At 41.9% G+C, this 23,790-nt stretch overlaps 1 protein-coding gene across 2 annotated transcripts in view; it reads left to right on the top strand.

Annotated features, from left to right (window-relative positions):
• Window positions 1–13,808: 13,808 nt before the first annotated feature.
• Window positions 13,809–23,790, top strand: part of GIPC2 (GIPC PDZ domain containing family member 2) — a 99,812-nt gene continuing 89,830 nt past the window's right edge. The window contains exon 1 of one of the 2 annotated variants that reach the window (XM_019957230.2): window positions 13,809–14,144. In XM_019957230.2, coding sequence (XP_019812789.1) covers window positions 13,905–14,144 — 240 coding nt within the window. In that variant the 5' untranslated portion in view covers window positions 13,809–13,904. The remainder of the gene's footprint in view (window positions 14,145–23,790) is intronic. The other variant, XM_019957229.2, reaches the window with a different exon arrangement.

Here is a 23,790-nt window from a genome sequence, read left to right as displayed (position 1 = left end):
CTTCTCCTCCTGCCCCCAATCCCTCCCAGCATCAGAGTCTTTTCCAATGAACTATGGACAGGATGATATTAAAAGAAAAGTTTACCAATACATTTTAAATTACAGTAAGTTAAAAATTTACATTTGGCTGAAGTTTTTCAAATGAAGAATTTAAAGGACATATGGTTCTATAGCTCTTAGGCTGCTGATTCATATATAAGAGATAATATTCCTGCACATTTTTGGAATTTTAAATTCTTACCTTTTGAAAATAAAAATAAAAGTACAGAAAACATTTACAATCAAAAGTTTTAAAAAACATAATATTTTATGGTAGAAGCAATTTATTTTGTAGTCTTGGTTTCAACCTTTCTATACCAACTGACCTTACATTATTTCTCCCCATTAAGTCTTTTCAAAGAATTTTTTCTGCTGAAGAGACTATATTTATTAATAAAGATAATTTAATATATCAAACAATGTACCTGCATATCAGCTACTGATAAACAGAGCGTAAACAACTAGAAAAAAAGACCTTGATGTTTAAAAATTATTCTCAGTTATCTGTTTGAGGATGTGTGAGTCCTCAATCAAGGTCCATGAATCAAGGCAAATTGGAAGTGGTCAAAGAGGAGATGGCAAGAGTGAACATCAACATTTTAGGAATCAGTGAACTAAAATGGACTGGAATGGGTGAATTTAATTCAGATGACCATTATATCTACTACTGTGGGCAAGAATCCCTTAGAAGAAATGGAGTAGTCATCATAGTCACACAAAAGAGTCTGAAATGAAGTACTTGGATACAATCTCAAAAACAACAGAATAATCTCTGTTGGTTTCCAAGGCAAAGCATTCAATATCACAGTAATCCAAGTTTATGCCCGAACCAATAATGCTGAAGAAGCTGAAGTTGAATGGTTCTGTGAAGACCTACAAGACCTTCTAGAACTAACACCCCTAAAAGATGTCCTTTTCATTATAGGGGACTGGAATGCAAAAGTAGGAAGTCAAGAGATACCTGGAGTAACAGGCAAATTTGGCCTTGGAGTACAAAATGAAGCAGGTCAAAGACTAACAGAGTTTTGCCAAGAGAATGCACTAGTCATAGCAAGCCCTCTTCCAACATCACAAGAGAAGACTCTACACAAGGACATCATCAGATGGTCAATACCAAAATCAGATTGATTATATTCTTTGCAGCCAAAGATGGAGAGGCTCTATACAGTCAGCAAAAACAAGAGCAGGAGCTGACTGTGGCTCAGATCATGAACTCCTTATTGCTAAATTCAGACTTAAATTGAAGAAAGTAGGGAAAACCACTAGACCATTCAGGTATGACCTAAACCAAATCCGTTATGATTATACAGTGGAAGTGACAAATAGATTCAAGGGATTAGATCTGATGGGCAGAATGCCTGGAGAACTATGGATGGAGGTTCATGACAGTGATCATGAGAAGAGGTTCATGACAATAGGCAGTGATCAAGACCATCCCCAAGAAAAAGAAATGCAAAAAGGCAAAATGGTTGTCTGAGGAGGCCTTACAAATAGCTGAGTAAAGAAGAGAAGCAAAAGGCAAAGGAAGAAAGGAAAGATATACCCATTTGAATGCAGAGTTCCAAAGAATAGCAAGGAAAGGTAAGAAAGCCTTCCTCAGGGATCAATGCAAGGAAATAGAGGAAAACAATAGACTGGAAAGACTAGAGATCTCTTCAAGAAAATTAGAGATACCAAGGGAACATTTCATGCAAATATGTGCACAATAAAGGCGAGCCATGATACGGACCTAACAGAAGCAGAAGATATTAAGAAGAAGTGGCAAGAATACACAGAAGAACTACACAAAAAAGATCTTCATGACCCAGATAACCATGATGGGGTGATCACTCACCTACAGCCAGACATCCTGGAATGTGAAGTCAAGTGGGCCTTAGGAAGCATCACTACAAACAAAGCTAGTGGAAGTGATGGAATTCCAGTTGTGCTATTTTAAATCCTAAAAGATGATGCTGTGAAAGTGCTGCACTCAATATGCCAGCAAATTTGGAAAACGCAGCAGTGGCCACAGGACTGGAAAAGGTCAGTTTTCATTCCAATTCCAAAGAAAGGCAATGTCAAAGAATGCTCAAACTACCACACAATTGCATTCATCTCACATGCTAGCAAAGTAATGCTCAAAATTCTCCAAGCCAGGCTTCAACAGTACATGAACTGTGAACTTCCAGATGTTCAAATTGGATTTAGAAAAGGCAGAGGAACCAGAGGTCAAATTGCCAACATCCATTGGATCATCAAAAAAGCAAGAGTGTTCCAGAAAAACGTCTACTTCTTCTTTATTGACTACACCGAAGCCTTTGACTGTGTGGATCACAACAAACTGTGGAAAATTCTTAAAGAGATGGGAATACAAGACCACATGACCTGCCGCCTGAGAAATATGTATGCAAGTCAAGAAGCAACAGTTAGAACTGGACATGGAACAACAGACTGGTTCCAAATCAGGAAAGGAGTATGTCAAGGCTGTATATTTTCATCCTGTATATTTTAACTTATATGCAGAGTACATCATATGAAATGCTGGGCTGGATGAAGCACAAGCTGGAATCAAGATTGCCAGGAGAAATATCAATTACCCCAGATATGCAGATGACACCACTCTTATGGCAGAAATTGAAGAGGAACTAAAGAGCCTCTTGATGAAAGTGAAACAGCAGAGTGAAAAAGCTGGCTTAAAACTCAATATTCAAAAAATAAGATCATGGCATCTGGTCCAATCACTTCATGGCAAATAGATGGGGAAACAGTGGCAGACTTTGTTTTCTTGGGCTCCAAAATCAGTGCAGATGGTGATTGCGGTCATGAAATTAAAAGACACTTGCTCCTGGGAAGAAAAGCTATGACCAACCTAGACAGCACATTAAAAAGCAGAGACATTACTTTGCCAACAATGGTCCGTCTAGTCAAGCCTATGTTTTTTCTAGTAGTCATGTATGGATGTGAGAGTTGGAGCATACAGAAAACTGAGTGCTGAAGAAATGATGCTTTTGAACTGTAGTGTTGAAGACTCTTGAGAGTCTCTTGGACTGCAAGGAGATCCAACCAGTCCATCCTAAAGGAAATCATTGAATATTCTGAATCATTGAATATTCATTGAAATCACTGAATATTCATTGGAAGGATTGATGCTGAATCTGAAGCTCCGGTACTTTGGCCACCTGATGGGAAGAACTGACTCATTGGAAAAGACCCTGATGCTGGGAAAGATCGCAAGCAGGAGGAGAAGGGGACTACAGAGGATGAGATTATTAGATGGACATCACCGACTCGATGGACATTGGTTTGAGTAACCTCCGGGAGTTGTTGATGGACAGGGAAGCCTGGTTTGCTGCAGTCCATGGGGTCACAAAGAGTTGGACATGGCAGCAACTGAACTGAACTGAAGACTATCCAGGAGAATGTGGCCTAAGTAGATACCAGGGCATTTTTCTCTCCGTGCAAAGTGGACAATCAAATGAGCAGCCTAAATTTCTGCACACTGAGGGGATTTCCCTTCAAGAAGTGTTTCAGGGCCACCCAAAGTGGAATGTCATGCAATAGCTTTCCATTTCTGGCTGATGCCAGCAATACTGTGCAGATTCAGGCTTGTGTTTTTCCTAACTAGTCTTTACTTGGCCCCAGTATCACCATATCGTTTCTGTTTAATAAAATGTGTGTGTGCATGCTCAGTCTTGAAGTCATGTCTGACTGTTTGTAACCCATGGACTGTAGCACACCAAGTTCCTCTGTCCATGGGATTCTTCAGGCAAGAATATTGGAGTAAACTGCCATTTCCTTCTCCAGGGGATATTCCCAATCCAGGGATCAAACCCACATCTCCTGCCTGGCAGGTGGATTCTTTACTACTGAGCCACTAGGGAAGCCAAAAATTGAACTATATTACCTTAAATGATGGAAATTATATTATACTGATTATTAGTTTTCAGATAAAATTATAGTTTTAAAGCTTTCTGGGTAAGTTCAGTATTCTAATTTTAATTATCAAGCATGGCAAAATATTTCTGGATAACATTTACTACTATAATTTTTCCAGTAAGACCAAGGAACAGTATGAAAAATATTTGGGCATGTTTGAGAACTCATTATTTGCATGTATTTCAAATTAAAAATGGAACAGTTGGGGACAATTATCTCGTCACCACTAATGACTATCAGGTGCTTACAATCTGTTACCTTTTCCCCCAGCAAATGGATAGTAGATCAACCTCAGATTTCATATTTTTGACATATAACTGCTCCAGAATTTTTACTCTTACATGAGATAATTTTTCCTAAGAAAAAATACTTTTTTTGCCTTTGCTATGTCTTGACATGCTCACATTCAAAGGTTACTTAGTTATTATTTTCATTAAAAATATTTGTTACTCTGAACAGTCTTTGCTCTAAATACTATTTTGGGTTCCGTATAAAGGAAATTATTTGGCCAACTCTGAAGAGTCATCAAGGGCTTACATGCCAACTAATTACTATTTTCAGTTTTGAATATAGTTCTTGAATGATTAAAATATGTGACTTCTGAGACTTTCTAAATCCTACACAGCTTTTTAATATTTATATTAGTATAGAAGGACTTATGTTAATTTAGTTTACTGTTCACATTATTTTTGTTTCTTTACTCTTTTATTTACCGTAACCTTGGAGATGCAGAGTAAGTTGGATTCCAAACCAGAGGATTTTCTCTAAGTGTCCATGGATGAGATGATGCATGTAATATAGTGGACACTATGCCAGGCACGCAGTGGGTGCTCAGTGAAAATCTACTTATTATTAACTTTATTCATCCCACTATATTATTTTGTCTTCTTTTCTTCTTCCCACTTTCCAGTTCTCAATTTCCAATTATTCCTACAAGGATTTAATCTGGATTTCAGCTAAATAAGGGTTATTTCTGTGCCTACTTGTCATCTTCAGTTGTTCATTGTTGCCATGCAACTATAAAACACACTATCTTTAGTTCCAGGGAAAACTGCATATGGTTTAACAAATCCTGTGTTTATTTTCTCCCAAGTACTTGCTTATTGGATACATATATAACTGGGGTCGGGGAAGGGAAGGGTGCTGAGGAGGTTGGGTAGTGTGTGTTTTGGTGGGCAGTGTGTATTTCTTCACAATTCCTAATGTTACATGTAATTAGAGGTTATGTTTCCTGGGAAAAACAAAAACAAGTTAGTAAATCTGTCTTATGATTCATCTGATGACTACACCTTTTCTTTCAAACAAGGTAATATTATTGCTTTTGGTGGACGTGTAAGTTTATATTAATTTAATCCTAGAATTTTTTTTTGTGACTCACTCATACTTAGGCTAGAAACATGAAATGCTACTGAGTGGAAATACAGATTAATAACCTAAGTTGAAGTGTAAGCCTAGATATAAAGCAAAGACAATATTTTTGATTAGTTGTAGTTAATCATTTATCTTAGGTAGGAAGAAACAAAGATCAGTTTATTATAGCCAGTCATATTTACTGATATATATTACATATACACGGAGAAGGCGATGGCACCCCACTCCAGTACTCTTGCCTGGAAAATCCCATGGATGGAGGAACCTGGTGGGCTGCAGTCCATGGGGTCGCTAAGAGTTGGATTCGACTGAGTGACTTCACTTTCACTTTTCACTTTCCTGCACTGGAGAAGGAAATGGCAACCCACTCCAGTGTTCTTGCCTGGAGAATCCCAGGGACGGGGAGCCTGGTAGGCTGCCATCTATGGGGTCGCACAGAGTCGGACACGATTGAAGCGACTTAGCAGCAGCAGCAGCAGCATTACATATACAACTCTACATGAAAATCTGGAGAGGATACCAAAACGGAATGTGAAACGTGTTTTCTACCCTCAAGAAACTATGTGGTTAGGTAGACAATTTCCCATACAAGAAAAAAGTGAGCATATATGCAAGTTCAAAACTGAAGAGTCATCAAGGGCTTATATGCCAACTAATTAATATTTTCAGTTTTGAATACAGTTCTTGAGTGATTAAAATATGTGACTTTGGATAGAACTATTTCTGGTACAATAGATGGGGTTAAGTGGGCTGGTATTCCAGCCTCTCTAGACCCAACTTTCATTTTTTCCAATTTTTCCTGGAGACATCTGCAGTGTCGACAATATTAGCAAAGACTTTCTTTCTCCTCTGGCATCTGGTTTGGTTCATGGTAGAGTTTGGTCCCGGAGAAGGCAATGGCAGCCCACTCCAGTACTTTTGCCTGGAAAATCCCATGGGCGGAGGAGCCTGGTAGGCTGCAGTCCACGGGGTCGCTAAGAGTCGGACCTGACTGAGTGACTTCACCTTCACTTTTCACTTTCATGCATTGGAGAAGGAAATGGCAACCCACTCCAGTGTTCTTGCCTGGAGAATCCCAGGGATGGGGGAGCCTGGTGGGCTGCCGTCTATGGGGTTGCACGGTCAAACACAACTGAAGTGACTTAGCAGCAGCAGCAGAGTTTGGTCCAGTGACCTGGGGAGGAAAATGAGGTCAGGGCAGGCATATATGTGGGACATGGACACCCAGATACCATATCCTAACTACTGAAAAATAATTGCTTAAAACAAACTGTCAAATAATGTATGTTCTAGCTTCCTATGTGACCAATACATTTTAATAATGATCTAAAAGGTCAGGTTCAATATTTGAGGTTCCCAGTTACATAGAGGAGTGTAGCGGGACATGGGGAGAAACAGGTCTATGCCTGAAGACTACCCCATTCTATTCCTCTGAAGCTCTGCTCTGTGCTCCTCCCCTTTCCCCACCTCATACTGTGCAAAGAGTGGCTCCTGGGCCACCGCCCCCCACCCCCCACCCCACCCAGGCATACTTTTGTGCACATCAGGTGTGGGCCTGCCTTGACCCTGGGAAAAAAACTATGCAGTTTTTGGAACCAGACTTGGGCCCACCTGGGCCGGGAAATCCAGGATCCTGGGTATCCAGAGCATGTTCTAGAAGGGAGGGCATGAGTTCCGGGTGACCATATCCCTTGAACCTATGGAGTCCATATCTTTTCCTCAGGTCTAAGGGTAATATTGGGCTTTTCCAGGTGGTGCTAGTGGTAAAGAACCCTCCTGCCAATGGAGGAGACATAAGAGATGTGGGTTTGATCCCTGGGTTGGGAAGATGCCCTGGAGGAGGGCATGGCAACCTACTCCAGTATTCTTGCCTGGAGAGTCCCATGGACAGAGGAGCCTGTGGGCTACAGTCCATGGGGTTGCAAAGGGTTGGACATGACTGAATATGTATGCACACATGAAACTCAATCTGAAAAACAGAAAATTTCAGGCCTGAATTGATCCAAGAGGTTAGGGAAAAGGAAAAAGCTTGGTATGATGACTCAAATATGTCTGGTTTGGGCCACAGAGTATGTGATCATGATTAGTGAAATCAGGAGAAACAAAGATATTTTCAGGAGAAAGGATGAGTTTGTATAATCTCAATTTTAGTCTCCTACAGTGCATTCTCTTTCTGGTAGATTGAACTGCAGATACAAATTTGGAGGTCAACAACATCTGCTGAAACTGGAAGACTAGAAGTGGTCAATCAGGTAGAGTATGTAGGGTAGGAAGACAAGATGGCCAAGAAAAAATGCCTCACAGAACACAGTTCCTCGAGAGTAGCACTTAGCAAAGACAGGAGAGGTACCCCAACTAGTGAAGGTTGATCACCATTCGGCTCTACAAGAATTGAGTTATTAGTCACTGCAGCTGCTAACTTTTAACACATCCTGACAGGAGGTCAGGGTGAGGTACTCTGTGCTTTGGCACATATTGGCAGAACAAGCTTTCAGACAGTTAAATATTTTCAGGAGAATTTTCTATGAACCTGGATTCTTGCATCTTCCCACAATTGAACAAGCACCAAAACCATTAATGAAGATATCTGATCCTCATGACTAGCAGCAACCTTCTACTGAGATGTGTGCCTGCTTGTATGTACTCCCTTTGCCAAAATCACATATACACTGACCTCCCCCCTTACCTCTTTTGAGCAGTTCCTCAGAGTCCTCCGAGAGGCTGTCTCCTGGTTTATAGTCCTATGTCTCTCAATAAAACGGAAACTCAGAGCTCTCACATTCAGTGTTTTTATTTCAGTTGATAGTTTTGGTGACCACTAAGGGAACCAGGGGCTTCCCAGGTGGAGCTAGTGGTAAAGAACCTGCCTGCCAATGCAGGAGATGTAAGAGACGCAGGTTTGAACCCTGGGTGGGTGCAGAGAGGGTAAGATCCCCTGGAGGAAGGCATGGCAACCCACTGTAGTATTCTTGCCTGAAAAATTCCACAGACAGACGAGCCTGGCGGGCTACAGTCCATAGGGTCACAAAGAGTCAGACACGACTGAAGCGACTTGAGCACGAACACTAGGGACCTAGAGTAGACTTCTCTCCTTTACCTGAATTCTATGTGGAGCTGGAGCCTTGGTACCAGCAGGGCCCCTAGTGAGTGTCTACCTCCTTCGTGTGTCCAGACAAACTGGAGTAAGCTCTTCTGGTTCTTAGATCTTCCAATTATTGGTTGATGAACCAAAGTTTTGTTTAGTGGTATAGAACAGACTCTCCATTTGAAAGATACTGGAGTTTTCTCAGAAAGACACTGAGTGGTCTGGTTGACTAGGTGGGAGGCTGGCCTAACATTTTTCCTAAATGAGGGTTGTCAGAAGGCCAGCCTCCCACCAACACTCAAGTCAGTTTATATAAAACTTATATTTACAAGTACCAACTTAATTGAGAATTAAAGGAAATTTTGTCCCCTCAACTGGTCAAAATGGGCTCTTTTATTGCTTATGCAGTTAAGTTAAAAAAAGCCAGCTTGATGAAATGTCTTTTCACAATCCTGATCCTAAGAGAACAAGTCCTTCTAGGAGAAACTTGCGTTTCTCTTTTTGTGTCTTGAGATGTGTATATTCTACCAGGGCTCTTAGGAACTCATCTCTTATCCTAGACCATCTCCAACTCCTGAGACTGAGAAAAAAAAGAAGGGACAGGCCTTTTTAAATTCAGGTGAGTAAACTTAATGTATTCCAATTGTTGTTTATAAACTAGTGAGTTTTATATTGTAATACTTGATTCATGGCTAAGTTTTAAAATCAAATTGTGAGATCTCTGTGTCTACATGGATATATATGTCTGTGTGTATGTTAGAGATACGATATGTCTCTACCTCCAGATGGTTTAACCAAAATTAATTTGGAAATGAGTTCTATTTAGTTGATTTAACAAAAATTAAGTGCTTACATAAATTCTGAGAAATATAAAAGAAACCAACCCAAATGAATTTCAGGTTCATATGAACTGGGAAATATTCAGTATTAAATTAATATTTATTATTAAAGTTAGTTTAAGTTTGTTGGTTTAATACAGACATATCTTTAGAGCTATCAACATTAAGTATAATAGTATGATTGTACCTAGGTTCACTAGAAGTCAAATAAGACCTTATTATATCCGGCGCAAAATTTATAAGGAAGAAAAATCACTTGGTATGATAACATTGTTTATAAGTAAATTAAATGTAAATAAGATAAGAATATTTAGGTAAACTCTTTAGGAATAATTATGTTTTAGGCATATCAACTTAAAAATAGCTTCTCAGATTTTAGAAACTTAAAATTTTAGAGTTTTACTAAATTAAGTTAATGATGAAAGTTTATTGACTAGGTCATTCTCAAATAAAATAAGATACTGAAACATTAATTACTGAACATTGGGTTTCTTTTACAGAGAAACTAAAGATATTTAGGACTATTAATAAGTATGTTTGCTGCAACACTGGGACATTTTCTATAAGAAAGCACATGTTTTTAAACATTATGAATAATATTTAAAATTTTGCCCATGTATAGGATGATAATGTAAAAGTTCTTAAGTGCTTACTTCTTATTTTTCACTAGAAATTGATTTTCAAGAGTTGAGAATTCTAATTAAAATATGTATTAAAGCTACTAGAAATAATAATGGAAACATTTCAGTATGCAAGAGAAGTATAAGTTGTATTTTCAATAAAAGATATGAGGAGTGAAAATGTGTTTTGTTAAGGGAAAAGAAGTGGCTTCCCAGTTGGCTCAGTGGTAAAGAATCTGCCTGCCAATGCAGGAGACATGGGTTTGATCCCTGGGTGGGGAAAATCCCCTGGAGAAGGAATGACAACCCACTCCAGTATTCTTGCCTGGAAAATCCCATGGACAGAGGAGTCTGGCAGGCTACAGACCATGAGGTCACAAAGAATCAGATAGGACTTAAGGACTACAACAAAAAACAATCCTTGTAAGCAGAATTGAAACATTTGTCTTTTCTCTCTACCTGATTCCTCCAGAAATTGGAAACTTTTAGGTTCCCAGCAGCCTATCATGTGAATAATGAAGGACACCTCCTGACAAGTGCAGGGATTTCAAGATATCTTAGCGATTTCAAGAAGAGAGGAGTTCATACCAATTTGTAGATATCACAACTGGAATTGAGTTATTAGCCACTGCAGCTGCTGACCTTTAACACACCCTGAAAGGACATCAGGACACAGATTAAGAGCAAGGCTTTGGGAACACTGGTAGAACAGGCTTCAGATAGTCAAATATTTTGAGAGGAAATTTTTTTATAAACCTGGGTTCTTGCATCTTCCCACACTTAGAAAAGCACTAAAACCATTAATGAAGGTTCCACACGTCTAGCAGCAACCTTCTACTGAGATGTGTGCTTGCTTGCATGTACCTACCCCCTTTGCCAAAATCACATACACACTGATCTCCCCCCTCATCTGAGCAGTTTTTCAGGCTATCTAAGGGGCTGTCTCTTGGGCTATGTTGTTGTTCAGTCACCAACTCATGTCTGACTCTTTGTGACCCCATGGATTGCAGCACACCAGGCTCCTCTGTCTTCCATTATCTCCCAGAGTTTGCTCAAATTCATATCCATTGAGTCAGTGATGCTGTCTAACTACCTCATTCTCTGCTGCCCTCTTCTCCTTTTGCCTTTAACTTTTCCTAGCACCAGGGTCTTTTCCAATGAGTCAATTCTTGCATCAAGTTACCAAAGTACTGGAGCTTCAGCTTCAGCATAAGCTCTTCCAAGGAGTATTCAGGGTTGATTTCCCTTAGGATTCACTGGTTTGACCTCCTTGCAGTCCAAGGGACTCTCAAGAGTCTTCTCCACTGTTGGAAGGCATCAGTTCTTCTGCACTCAGTCTTGTTTATGGTTCAACTTTCACATTGCACGCACTGGGCTATTGTTGTTGCTCGGTCACTAAGTCGTGTCTGACATTTCGTCACCACATGAACTGCAGCATGACAGGCTTCCCTGTCCTTCACTATCCTCCGGAGTTTACTCAAACTCCTGTCCATTAAGTCGATGATGCCATCCAACCAGCTCATCCTCTGTCACCTGTTTCTCTTCTTGCCCTCAAACTTCCCTGGATCAGGGTCTTTTACAATGAGTCAGCCACATCAAAGTATTGAAAAGTATTGAAGTGGTCAAAGTATTGAAGTTTCAGTTTCAGCATCAGTCCTTGCAATGAATATTCAGGGTTTATTTCCTTTAGGATTAACTGGTTAGATCTCCTTGCTGTCCAACTGAGCTCTTGAGAATTTTCTCCAGGACCACAGTTTGAAAGCATCAATTCTTCGGCGCTCTTCAGTCCTTAGTAAATCTCCAAATAAAACAGAAACTCAGAACTCCCATATTGTACATTTTTATTTCAGTAGACAGAATCCAAAACAGAGGCATGATTTAAGAATAAAGGTGGTCAATGCAGTCAGATACTCCAAAAGTTGAAGTAAGATAAAGACCAAAAAGTGTTTATCGTATCTGATGACTAAATGCTTTCCATAGTAAGAGCAATTTCAGTGACACTTGGGGGTAAAGTCTGATCACAGCGAGTCTAAGAGCAAAGAGGAATTGAGGAAATGCAGCTAATAATTTAAGGCTGTTTTGCTTGGTTGTGAAAATGTAGAGGTGACTGCAGGGGTGGAGGTGTGGAGGACTTGAAAACAATGTAAAATATTTGGACTTTTGACCATCAGTGGGTGGCACTGAGTGGGGAGGAGAAACAAGAGTCAGTTGGTAGCTTAAGCATAGAGACCCTTGAGGAATGAAGAGATCAGAACAAGGGTCAAGTAAAAAGAAGAGATTTCTTCAGAGTTTGGAGAAAGGAGGTGAGTGGAGTTACAGACAAGGGGTTGGGAATTGAGGAAGTTCAGGAGTCACACTGAATGGCCTCAGTTTCCTCTGTAGAATGAAACAGGGTTTTCTGCAGAGACCAAGGAGGGCAGAGGTGGAGAAATCACTTAGGTAGAGTGCTGAACATTTGGGAGAGAAAGTGAAAATGAAGTCACTCAGTCATGTCCAACTCTTTGCAACCCCATGGACTGTAGCCTACCAGGCTCCTCCATCCATGGAATTTTCCAGGCAACAGTACTCAAATGGGTTGCCATTTCCTTCTCCAGGGGATCTTCCTGACCCAGGGATCAAAGCCGGGTCTCGCACATTGCAGGCAGACGCTTCACCATCTGAGCCACCAGGGAAACTGGTGAGAGAAAGGTACCCAGGAAAAAGTAACAAGGATTACTGAGAGTTGTTGAGGGGTCAGCTGAGGGTATGTGACTATAAATCTAATGTGGTACTAATCTCAAAACTTTTCCTTCCAATTCTGCCTTGCAGGGTATATGCTGCTGCTGCTGCTGCTAAGTTGCGTCAGTGCGACCCCATAGACGGCAGCCCACCAGTCTCCTCTGTCCCTGGGATTCTCCAGGCAAGAACGCTGGGGTGGGTTGCCATTTCCTTCTCCAATGCACGAAAGTGAAAAGTGAAAGTGAAGTCGCTCAAGTGTCTGACTCTTTGCGACCCCATGGACTGTAGCCTAGCAGGTTCCTCCGTCCATGGGATTTTCCAGGCAAGAGTACTAGAGTGAGTTGCCGTTGCCTTCTCCAATGGTACAGAGAAAAAAGATGGAGATTGTCTTCCACTTAAATTCTTATCCTCTGTGTACAGACATGAAAGCATGTGGCCCGGCCACAAACATGTGAGCCCCTACCACACGTTTATGACTGTCACCAGAAGGGCCATCATGTTGTATCCTAAGATGTGGTGCTCTGTAGAATCAGCATCCTAAGGCTTTTATAGAAATTGAGCCAACTTTTTTTATTTTTTAAAGAGGGAAAAGAAGCTAGGAAATGCGATGAGGGAGTGGGTTATCAACTGAAGAACATGCACAACCTGAAAGTTTCGAGTTAAGTTTCACTTGAGGACCTTACTCTAGCTGAGTAGACAGCCTCTCAGATAGCTCTGAGAAACTGCTTAGAAGAGGTAAGGGAGGAGCCACGATATATGAGTGTTTCTGTTGGATAAAAACATGTACTGGAATATCAAAAGATTACTGCTAATCACAAAGAACAGACATTTCAAATTAATGACTGTAGAATTTTCCTATGTAAGAGAAGATGAAAGAGTCTGGGTTCACTGAAATTATTCCTTAAGATATGCATCTTAACTATCTAGGGACACTCTCCAAAGCACAGAATGCTTCCTTGTTTCCGCATCCTGAATTCCCCTCAGGGCGCGGGGTAGGGGTAGGGTCAGCAGCAGAGGCTGATGGTTTGATCTTTGTAGAACGGGAAAGGCAGGCAACATTCCCTATCCTGAGGTCCAACTTTTCTTCTCGCAGATCCCAGAGGGCTGGTGGCCCCTCCGCCTGCAGGTGCAGCTCCTCCCAGTGGAGGAGGGGGCCCTGACCAGACGGGGCCCGGCCGAAGGCCCTCTGCTATTGGCCCAGCCCAGGCTGCACCTGCCTCGAGCGGGCGGGCCGCTGGGCACAAAGTCCAGGGGGCCGGCCAAGGAGGCAGCAGCCCGCTGGCAGCGCAGGTGGGCCGCCGCCCTCGGCCAGGCAAGATGCCCCTGGGGCTGCGGAGAAAAAAGAAATTCAACACCAAGGAGACCTCCCGACTGGTGGAGGGCGAGCATACGGATGCGGCTGTCCGCAGCCTGCCCAGCCCTCCGGCGCCCGCCCGCAGGCTGGTTTTCCACACGCAGCTGGCCCACGGAAGCGCCACGGGCAGAGTGGAGAATTTCTCCAGTATCCAGGAGCTCTACGCCAAGATCGCGGGCGTGTTTGAGATCCCTCCGTCGGAGGTAAGGGCCAGGCGCTGGGGCTCAGCATCTCCCACCCCCGCTGCGCAGGCTTAAATTGGCTCCGGCTGCGCTTCCCCGATTCCGAGGTCGAAAGAGGGACGGGGTCCCTCGTGAGCGCCCCAGGGGCAGCCAGATTGTTTTACTGTGAAGGGAAAACGGCAGTCCCAGGACCGGAGAGAGTCACGTTCTCCAGGCTCAATCTGGCTTCTGGGAAACGCGGGACGACCTTTCTTCCTCATGCAAATGAATAGACTCTAGTAGCCCCAGATTCAGCAGCTTCAGCGGCTTTCCAGCGTCGAGATCTGGTTGGTAAATTAACACCCTTCACTTTATCTGGACCTTGCCCTCCTGTTTCCTCTGCCGGGGTGAGATGGCCACGCTGAGAATCTCCAGGATTGAGGGGCTAGGTGATGCCAAACTGAGCCCCACTTTGTCCCTCATATGTCATGTCCAGCACCAACACTTTGGTGTTTCCAAGAAGATTATTATTCCAAGGGTGGATAACTAAGTAAGTTATACTGAACTGCAGGGGACTAGTTGACAGAAATTTCAGAGGGGCTAGCTCTACATTTGACACCGTATCCTTGAAAGGGGACTGAAATTTGCCTTAATTAGATTGATGGCATGTGTGCCAGCAACTGGAGTTTGTTATAGCTAGTTTCAGGAGACATTTATGTGACTTTTTATACTTAACAAGCTAACTGCAAATGCAGGTGTGAGGAGTTAGTCCAAGAAAGTATTTTGTCCACATTTCAAGGAGAAGCACAAGGTCTTGAGGCCTTGAAGGCCTCCCTGGTAGCTTAGGGGGTAAAAAATCTACCTGCAATGCAGGAGATCTGGGTTCATCCCTGGGTGGCAAAGATCCCCAGGAGAAGGGAATGGCTACTCACTCCAGTATTCTTGCCTGGAGAATTCCATGGACAGAGGAGCCTGACGGGCTACGGTCCATGGGGTCGCAAAGAGTCAGACACAAACTGACCGACTAACACTTTGTTGCCCTGAACTCTTGGGAGTACATAGAACTGTCTTTGGCTGTCTGTCCTTTAATGTTGTTTATCAGATCGGCTCAAGTGAAATTGAGGTAAAGACAAAATTCTAAGATGAGATGAAAGAGATTGAAGCTAGCCTTTCAGGTTTCCCAGGCACTGAGGGGTAGGCAAATCACAAGCCCATTCTGTGATGTTTCAGTTCACAAAGTACTCTTGCAGGAGTAATGTTCTTTGATTTTCCCTAGGAGAGTTAGGTCATTTGGGTAGTTAAGTACAGGATTTGGAGACTGATAAACCAGGCTGTGGATCCAGGTTCTACCAGTTACTAGCTGGGTGGCTTTGAACAAATTTAATTTCTCTCAATTTCAGCCATTTGTAAAATAGAGGTAAGAGCCTCTAGCTTGAAGGGTTATTGTGAAGACTGGAGCACATAGATAAACATCAGATTGCGTTGGCATATGGTCAGTGCTTTATATATAGTAACTATTAATAATGTCATTAATACTTAACAATTAAATGAGGGGGCTGAGGTAAAATGTGACTGGCCTTTGGCCATGGTCACATAACTAGTAACAAAAAGGCTGGGCCATTATTTAAACTTGGATCTTCCGGGTTCTAAGCTAAGTGAGCCTGTTAACATTCTTAATTGAGAACTTTAAACTTCTCTGCTGTAACTAGGGACTCCAGATTTATTTACTTTGCATTAAGTCTTTGTCATCATAATGTGTTATTATTTTGAGCTCAAGATGCATGACTTTACTCAATCCACTTAATACCTGAGAAGTATTATTATTAGCTCTGCTTCATAGATAGAAAATTAATGCTTTGAGGTTTAGAAAATTTTCAAAATTTGTGTTTCATTTGTGTTTCAAATTACATGTGTTTGTGAGGTTGTTTTTTTGGCTGCCCTTCAAGGCATGTAGGATCTTAGTTTCCTGATCAGGGATTGAACCCATGCCTCCTGCAGCAGAAGCGTGAAATCAACCACTGGACCTCCAGGGAAGTCTCTAAAATCAGGGTTTTTCCTGGCTCCAAATTCCATGAGGTTATATTGCTATATTGCTTCCCACGTTTTCCAGGGTGTCTCAGTAATAGCTTGACAACCATGTTCAGCATTTTTGGTTTCCAATGCGCTGACTTGCATTAGAATTTCAAGACAAACAGTGGGTATTATGATGTGTTTTATCAAAGTTCATAAATTTTTGTAACCCTAGGCATATATCTTAGTATGTTGTTGTTGTCTTGTCATTAAGTCGTGTCCGACTCTTTGTGACCCCATGGGCTATAGCTTGCTAGGCTCCTCTGTCCATGGAATGTCCCAGGCAAGAATACTGGAGTGGGTTGCCATTTCCTTCTCCAGAGGACCTTCCTGACCCAGGGATTGAAACCAGGTCTCCTGCCTTGCATCTGAGCTACCAGGGAAGCCCCATGTGTTAGTATTTATGTATATAAACAACGTTTATATGCAGGTTTTCCATTTGGATTAAAAAGAGTTAAGTATATTCAGGATAAAGTATATATGCATCATCATAGTATATGTCAAAGTATTTCGATAGTTACTTTTTAAAATAGTTAATTTTTGGCTGTGCTGGGTCTTCATTGCTGCATATGACTTTATCTAGTTGTGGTGAGCGGGGGCTACTCTCTAGCTGTGGTGCATGGGCTTCTCATCGTGGCGGCTTCTCTTGTTGCAGGGCATGGGCTCAAGCTGTGGGCTTCAGTAGTTGCAGTGCATGGGCTCAATAATTGCAGCACATGAGTTTAGTTGCCCCATGGCATGTGGGATCTTTCTGGAACAGTGATGGAATTCATGTCTCCTGCATTGGCAGGTGAATTCTTAACCACTGGACCATCAGGAAAGTCCTCAATAGTTACTTTTGAAACAAGTAATTTATTAAAATAAAATGCACACCAGTGAGATCCATTTATCATCCCATCCTCCCAGCAAGAGGAATAGTGGTATAAACTTGAGATGTCAGTGGGGAGGAAACCCCCCAAACAAAAAATTTCTCCCTTTTATATGATTATCTCAGAAGTCCTGCCTTTTCTCTAGAGAGGTGGCTCTAAGGATACAAATGGCACTGTCTGAAGAGCTGTACTTTCTTTGCTAAGGAAGAAAGGGAAGGCTTTGGCCTGACCTGATGGCAGGTGTAGCAGATCCAGGTGGATTTACTGGCAGTCTATAATGTGCCCCTGGCTGTGCCAGGCATGTAAGTCTACATGGTGGTCATCCCATCCTTGCCATTGCACTGAGGCAAGATTCTTTTCATTTTGCCATTGAGCTAAGTGAGGCTCTGAGAAGCCAAGCAGCTTGCCTAGAGTCACGGGACTGGCGTGGGGTGGAGCTGGGATTCGAAATGTTTCCTGGTTCCAAGTTCACTACGTAGCAGCCATGGGATTCTCAGTAACTTCATTTGAATTCCAAATACAAACCAGCAAAACTTCTTTTTTAAACAAATGATCTTTTCAAGAAAAGCCTCAGACTCAACCACAAAAATACTTACTGCCTCAGAAAGAGGCTGTTGTGAATCTGATAATTATGGATTTCACCTATTTCCTGGTTCCTGAAGGAGGAAGCTAACGAAAGCTATGGGTTGCTTGCAGGGTGCAGTCTGTAATCATTACCTTGAAACAGATGGCCAATTATGCAAAAAAAATCTCTTACAGCTGATATCATTTTTCTAAACAGCTAAACGAGCAATTCAGTAAAGGGAAAAAAAATCTCATCTAAAAGAACAGTTAACTCATAAATATGGGGACACTCTTACAAAAAGTTTAACACCATCTTTTAAAATATTGAGGATTCATTTGAGTTGGTCACTACACTCTTGAGCTGTGGTCATAAAACTTGTTGAAGGGCATTTTGATTATCTGAACCACTGTAATTGTTTGACAAGCAGTTTGTGTCTTGATGTGTTTTCTTAATTCTCTATTATGTGGAAAGATTGCAGGAAAAGAGTGAATTTGAAAGCTATTAAGAAATAAATTTTGTTAGATACTTTACATATCCAGAAACTGAAACCTCTAAAGATTTCTGAAATGATTAACTTTGATTTAGTTATATTAGTTTGTATGTGATGTAACTACTAAATAATTTGTTGATTGAATGGGTCAAGCAAATACGGCCCCTTGTCTCTCAATACTTAAAGCAGTCAAATACAAGGTACTTGGGAAGCAGAAAAGGCAAAAAGTGTGATTTTTAATTTCAAGCTGTATATTCAACATGCAATCATGCTATTTGTCTTAAAAAAATGAAACAAACTTTTTCTTGTCACCTGCTCCCATCCCTCCACACTATTACCCCATTTCTCCTTTATAACAAACTCAAAAGTTGCCATCTCCAGTGAGATAACATTTCATATCTCATTTCTCTGTTCAAGACTGATAGCTCCTCATCTTACTTAGAGCAAAAGTCAACATCCATTGATGGTTACAGGCCCTGGGGCCACTCAGTCATCTCTGTTCTTTATGCTCCACCCAGTATGGCCTCCTGGCTAGTCCTTGAACTCTAGAGCCTTAGGGCTTTTGCATCTTTCCCAGAAGCTATCCCTCTTTAGCAGAATGCTCTTCTTTTTTTGTTTTGTTTTTTTTTTTTTTGGCCAGATACAACCCAGTTTGAGGGATCCTAGTTCCTTGACCAAGGATCAAACCTGCACCCTCAGCAGTGAAGCTCAGAGTCCTAACCAGTGGACCACCAGAGAATTCTCAGAATGCTCTTCCTTAAGTCGGCTCTAACATCGCCTTCTCACTGAGACTGGTACCGATCACTCCATTTAAAATTACAGTACCCCTAAAAAAAGAGGGAACAAAACTCCTAAGTTATAGCACCTCCTGTTCCCTTCAGCACTTAATTTCCTCCATTGATACTAGCATCCTGTATATATTTAACTTGTCTTTTTCCTCTCCCATATACTAGGGTATAAGTTCCACAAAGAATTTTGTCTATTTTGTTTTCTGATGCAGCCCACAAGGGCCTAGAATTGTACCTGAAACATAGTTGGAGTTCAAAATATGTTGAGTAAAAGATTCTTCATGAAAATATGGTATTTAAAAGCCTGAATCTTTAGCATAAAGCTTTAGTACTGATTACAATACTGGTATCTTATGTATGTGTTAAATTTTTTTTTTTAATACTATAGTGTGAGGAAAGAAACTAGTCTTTGAGGGGGTTAGGCATGAGGAGCATCACTCATATCTTCACTGGGGAGTAGTAAGAGGGTGAAGTATGAAGACTGAGAAGCTAAGTAAAAATGACTTGGATCCAATGTTTACGTGTCCACAAATTCCAGAAATTGCAAAGCTGGAATCTCTGTAAGTAGAATGCTTCCTAAGTAAGTTAAGTGTATGGGGTGCTGTCTCGTGAAACCTTCCAGAAACTAAAACTGCTTGCTTTTCTCAACTTGCTGACGCCAGCCCTGAGCCCCTGTGGAAGTCAGTATTCTGTCATCGTGGCACTTTCTGGAGACTGTGAACAGTGATGCAAACTTGATCATTTCCCAGCAATGGCAGATAACTGGCAAGTTGAACAGTGTCTTTCTGGTTCCCATATGAGAAATCTAGGAAGATAGAACAAAATGGGGCTCATTGACTTGTATGCTGCTCTCCTAGGAAAAAGAGTAAAAACACAGGTAAATGAAGGAGTTGGGAGTTTGGTGTGCACTTTATCATTGAGATCCGAGGATTATGAAGCAAGCCCAATAACACTGAGCAAAAAGAGTGTGAGAAAGAGAAAGTCAGTTCCTGACATCTGGGAGCTGACCTGATGCTCACAGGCAGGTCATGATGGTTTCATGTTGGACATGATAATTTCATAGAACATCAGCATCAGAAGGGACCATTCTGTGACTGTGATGGGTCAGACAGAAATAAGACTACTCTGTAATCATGTCTGAACAGACAAAAATGCAAACATTGTCCATACCACAAAAATAATCAGACATCCCCTTGCCTTGACTAATATAATTGACTGAAGCTCCTTTTACCAAGCACAGCTTTACTTTTGACATTTTTTCCCACCTTTTAATAAGTTTACTAGGATATTGAGTCATAGATTTGGCCCCACTTCCTGACAGCAAGTCCAAGCTTCCCTAACATCACCTGCCACAAGCCCAAATCTTGTCTAATACCCTCCTACTCAGACTCTCCCCACAGTTCTCCATGGTGTGCTGTCTCCTTTGTTGCAAGGGACAGTAAACTAGAAATGAGAATTCCTGGTGGCTTTTGACTGGAAGGCATTGACAGTGGTCTATTACAACACGGATTCTAAAGGGGCACCCTGAATATGATTTCCCTGATTCCACCCATCCTTTATTTTTTTTCTTTTAAAAGTTTTTTTGGTCGTGCCACACAGTATGTAGGATCTTAGTTCCCTGACCAGGGACTGAACCTTGCCCTTGCACTGGAAGTGGGGGTCTTAACCATTGGACTGCCAGGAACTGTCCCACACCCATCCTCTATTTTAATATTGATGCTCTGATTATACCAGTCTCAAAAAACTACAGGGCTCCCAGTTACTGTCTTATTCCTTTCAGGCTGCTATAAAAAAGTAACACCAACTGGGTAGCTTATTAAAAAACAAAAACTTATTACTCACAATTCTGCAGGCTGGGAATCAAGGTGCTGGCATGGTTACCCCTGAAGGCTCAGTTTCCTAGTTCATCACCAGCACCTTCTTTCTGTGTCTTCACTTGGTGAAAAGGGCTAAGGATCTCTCTGGAGCCTCTGTGATCAGGCACTAATCACATTTATGAGAGCTCCACCCTCAAAATTTGAGCAACACCCAAAAACCCCACCCATTGACACTAGGATTTCAACATTTGAATTTTAGGGGAGGGAAGATAAGCATTCAGACCATGGCACTTACAAATAACCCCCACCAGCCAAATGTTTTCTAGTCTGGCCTGCCTGTCTAGAGTCCTGCCTCGTGTGTGCTTAAGTCTCATGTCCTAACCACCTTTTAAATCCAGAATGTTTAACTGTTTAAGTCCTCTGTGCCTTTTCTCTTGATGTTCTCACTTTTTTGTTCTGATAGCTCCTACTCACCTCTCGAGTCTCAACTGTCACCTCCTCTAAGAAGCCTTCTTTGTGAATCTGTCAACCTAGCCATGTTTAATACCCACAACTGCATATTTTAACATAGCATTAGCACATTTAGTTACTTCCCTATCTCTTACTGAGGGCTGGGAGGATATTTTTCCTTAAAATCTCATTTTCAGAGTTGCTAGATGGTTTAGATGCTCCATTAAAGTTTAATAAATAAAAGTAGATGATGGAAGATATATGTATATGTCAAACAGATTCATTTTGCTGTACACCTGAAACTAACCCAACATTGTAAATCAACTGCTGCTAAGTCGATTCAGTTGTGTCCGACTCTGTGTGACCCCAGAGACGGCAGCCCACCAGGCTCCCCTGTCCCTAGGATTCTCCAGGCAAGAACACTGGAGCGGGTTGCCATTTCCTTCTCCAATGCATGAAAGTGAAAAGTGAAAGTGAAGTCGCTCAGTCATGTCTGATTCTTCGCGACCCCATGGACTGCAGCCTACCAGGCTCCTCCATCCATGGGATTTTCCAGGCAAGAGTACTGGAGTGCAGTGCCATTGTAAATCAACTACACCCCAATAAAAATTTTAAAAAATAGATGATGAATCCAGTAGGAGATGAAGCTGAAGATGTAGACAGTAGTGAGATTACAAACGTCCTTAAAGGTGTATAGGTTTTATTCTGTAGGCAATAACTCAACTGTTTTTCAGCAGAGGAGTGATCCCTGGCTGGTGTTTTATCAAGTTGAAACACAACTGACTATTCATTTGCTGTGTTTTCTTCATAAAGTTTTGTTTAAGTCAAATAGGATGGTATTTTCTGGAACTGCGCAGTACTATCTGAGAAGTTCTAAATATACTACAATCATTATGTGTGCTCACTATGCCTGTTGAGCATCAGCCTTGGTTTTATATGAAGAATGCAAGCAAAATCAAAGAAACAACTCCCGCCCCCTGCCCCCCGACAGGAGCTGTAACTCGTTTTGAGAAGTGGGAAGTTACTCTCACCAGACTGTCCTATAGACCTCGTTGCTATGAGGAGGATAAGAAATGGATTTAAGATTGTTGCTCTGTGTTCTGGAGATCCTCTGAAGTAGGTGTGTAAACAACAGTAGAATCAAGTCTGAACCCCTCCCCAAGCCTCTGCTACCTCACAGACAGATGGTGGCCCCTTTGCCATCCCTCCCCTGCACCCACCCCTCCAGACATCCTGAATGCATGTGCTAAGAGATGGACACACTCAGGTTACCTTGGACAATGTGTATGTATTTGTTAGGACATACAGGGAGGTGAGGAAGCCCAGAATCACCTCTGTAGCTGGACAGTCCAGTTCTGTAGACTGCTGGAATATCACTCATGCTTGTCTGAGTGAAAGCAGTAACTTTAGACTCTGGGAAACCAAGAGCAAGTCCTTTACCTTCCCTCTCTGCCACTCTCTCCCTACTTCTTACTCTTTTAGTTTTAAATTTTATTTATTGATTGATCTACTTTTTATCTGTCTTGGCTGTGCTGGGTCTTTGTCGCTTTGCACAGGCTTTCTCTAGTTGTGGCGTGTGTGGGCTACTCTCTGCTGTGGTGTGAGGACTTCTCATCGCAGGGCTTCTCTTGTTGCTGAGCACAGGATCTAGGTGCATGGGCTTCAGTAGTTGTAGCACTCCAGCTTCATAGTTGAGGTGAGGGGCCTCAGTAGTTGTGGTGCACAAGCTTAGTTGCTCTGTGGCATTTGGAATCTTCCTGGACCAGGGATCAAACACATGTCTCCCACATTGGCAGGCAGATTCTTATCCATTGCGCCAGCAGGGAAGTCCCTCTTACTCTGTTCTTGACTGTCCTCTCCTTTGATTTTGCTCCTTTAAGGCCCTTATTGCCTCCTCTTTGTGTCTTTGAGGTTTGGCCTCTGTATTTGTGTCCCACTCTGTCTCAAACTTGAACTGCTTGAGAATGAGTTTCTGTTGGTGAGTCAGGGTACAGGACAGGTGGGGCAAAGGTGGCCTGTGGATCAGTGCTCGTCGCTGGTCCAGTGTAGGTCCTGTAGTACAAAGGCAGATGAACAGCAGATAAGGAGTCCTGTTGGAGAGGACACTGGGGAGAATATGTAGCCCGAGACTTCTTGATTTAGGGGTGTTGAAGATATCTTCCATGGCTTGTACAGAACGTGAGACTATTCTTAGTTCTCTGATTTTTGTCTATTCTTCCCTTTACCTGGAAAAATACTGTGATTCTTTCCCCATTTACTCTGTTAAAAGATAAACCGAGCCTTATTAAAATTGAGTATATTTGAACAAAAATTGATTTAGGCAGCAGCAAAAACCAGAAGGGGAGTTCTGTGCCAACAGGAGTCAGAGGCAAGGTTTTTATAGAGGAGTGTGTGCATGCGTGCTCAGTTGTGTGTGACTCTTTGCAACCCTATGGACTATGGCCTACCAGGCTCCCCTGTTCATGGCATTTTCCAGGCTAGAATACTGGAGTGGGTTGCCATTTCCTACTTCAGGGGATCTTCCTGATCCAGGAATCAAACCTGCATCTCTTGCATCTTCTGCATTGGCAGGTGGATTCTTTACCGCTGTGCCACCTGCAAAGCCCAATTTAGTTATATGTGTATATATATCTTTTCTT

This window comes from Bos indicus, chromosome 3, assembly GCF_029378745.1.
Source record: "Bos indicus isolate NIAB-ARS_2022 breed Sahiwal x Tharparkar chromosome 3, NIAB-ARS_B.indTharparkar_mat_pri_1.0, whole genome shotgun sequence".
NCBI classification, from domain to species: domain Eukaryota; kingdom Metazoa; phylum Chordata; class Mammalia; order Artiodactyla; family Bovidae; genus Bos; species Bos indicus.
The sequence above is the reverse complement of the archived record's forward strand: the minus strand, read 5'-3'. Positions and strand labels throughout refer to the sequence as shown.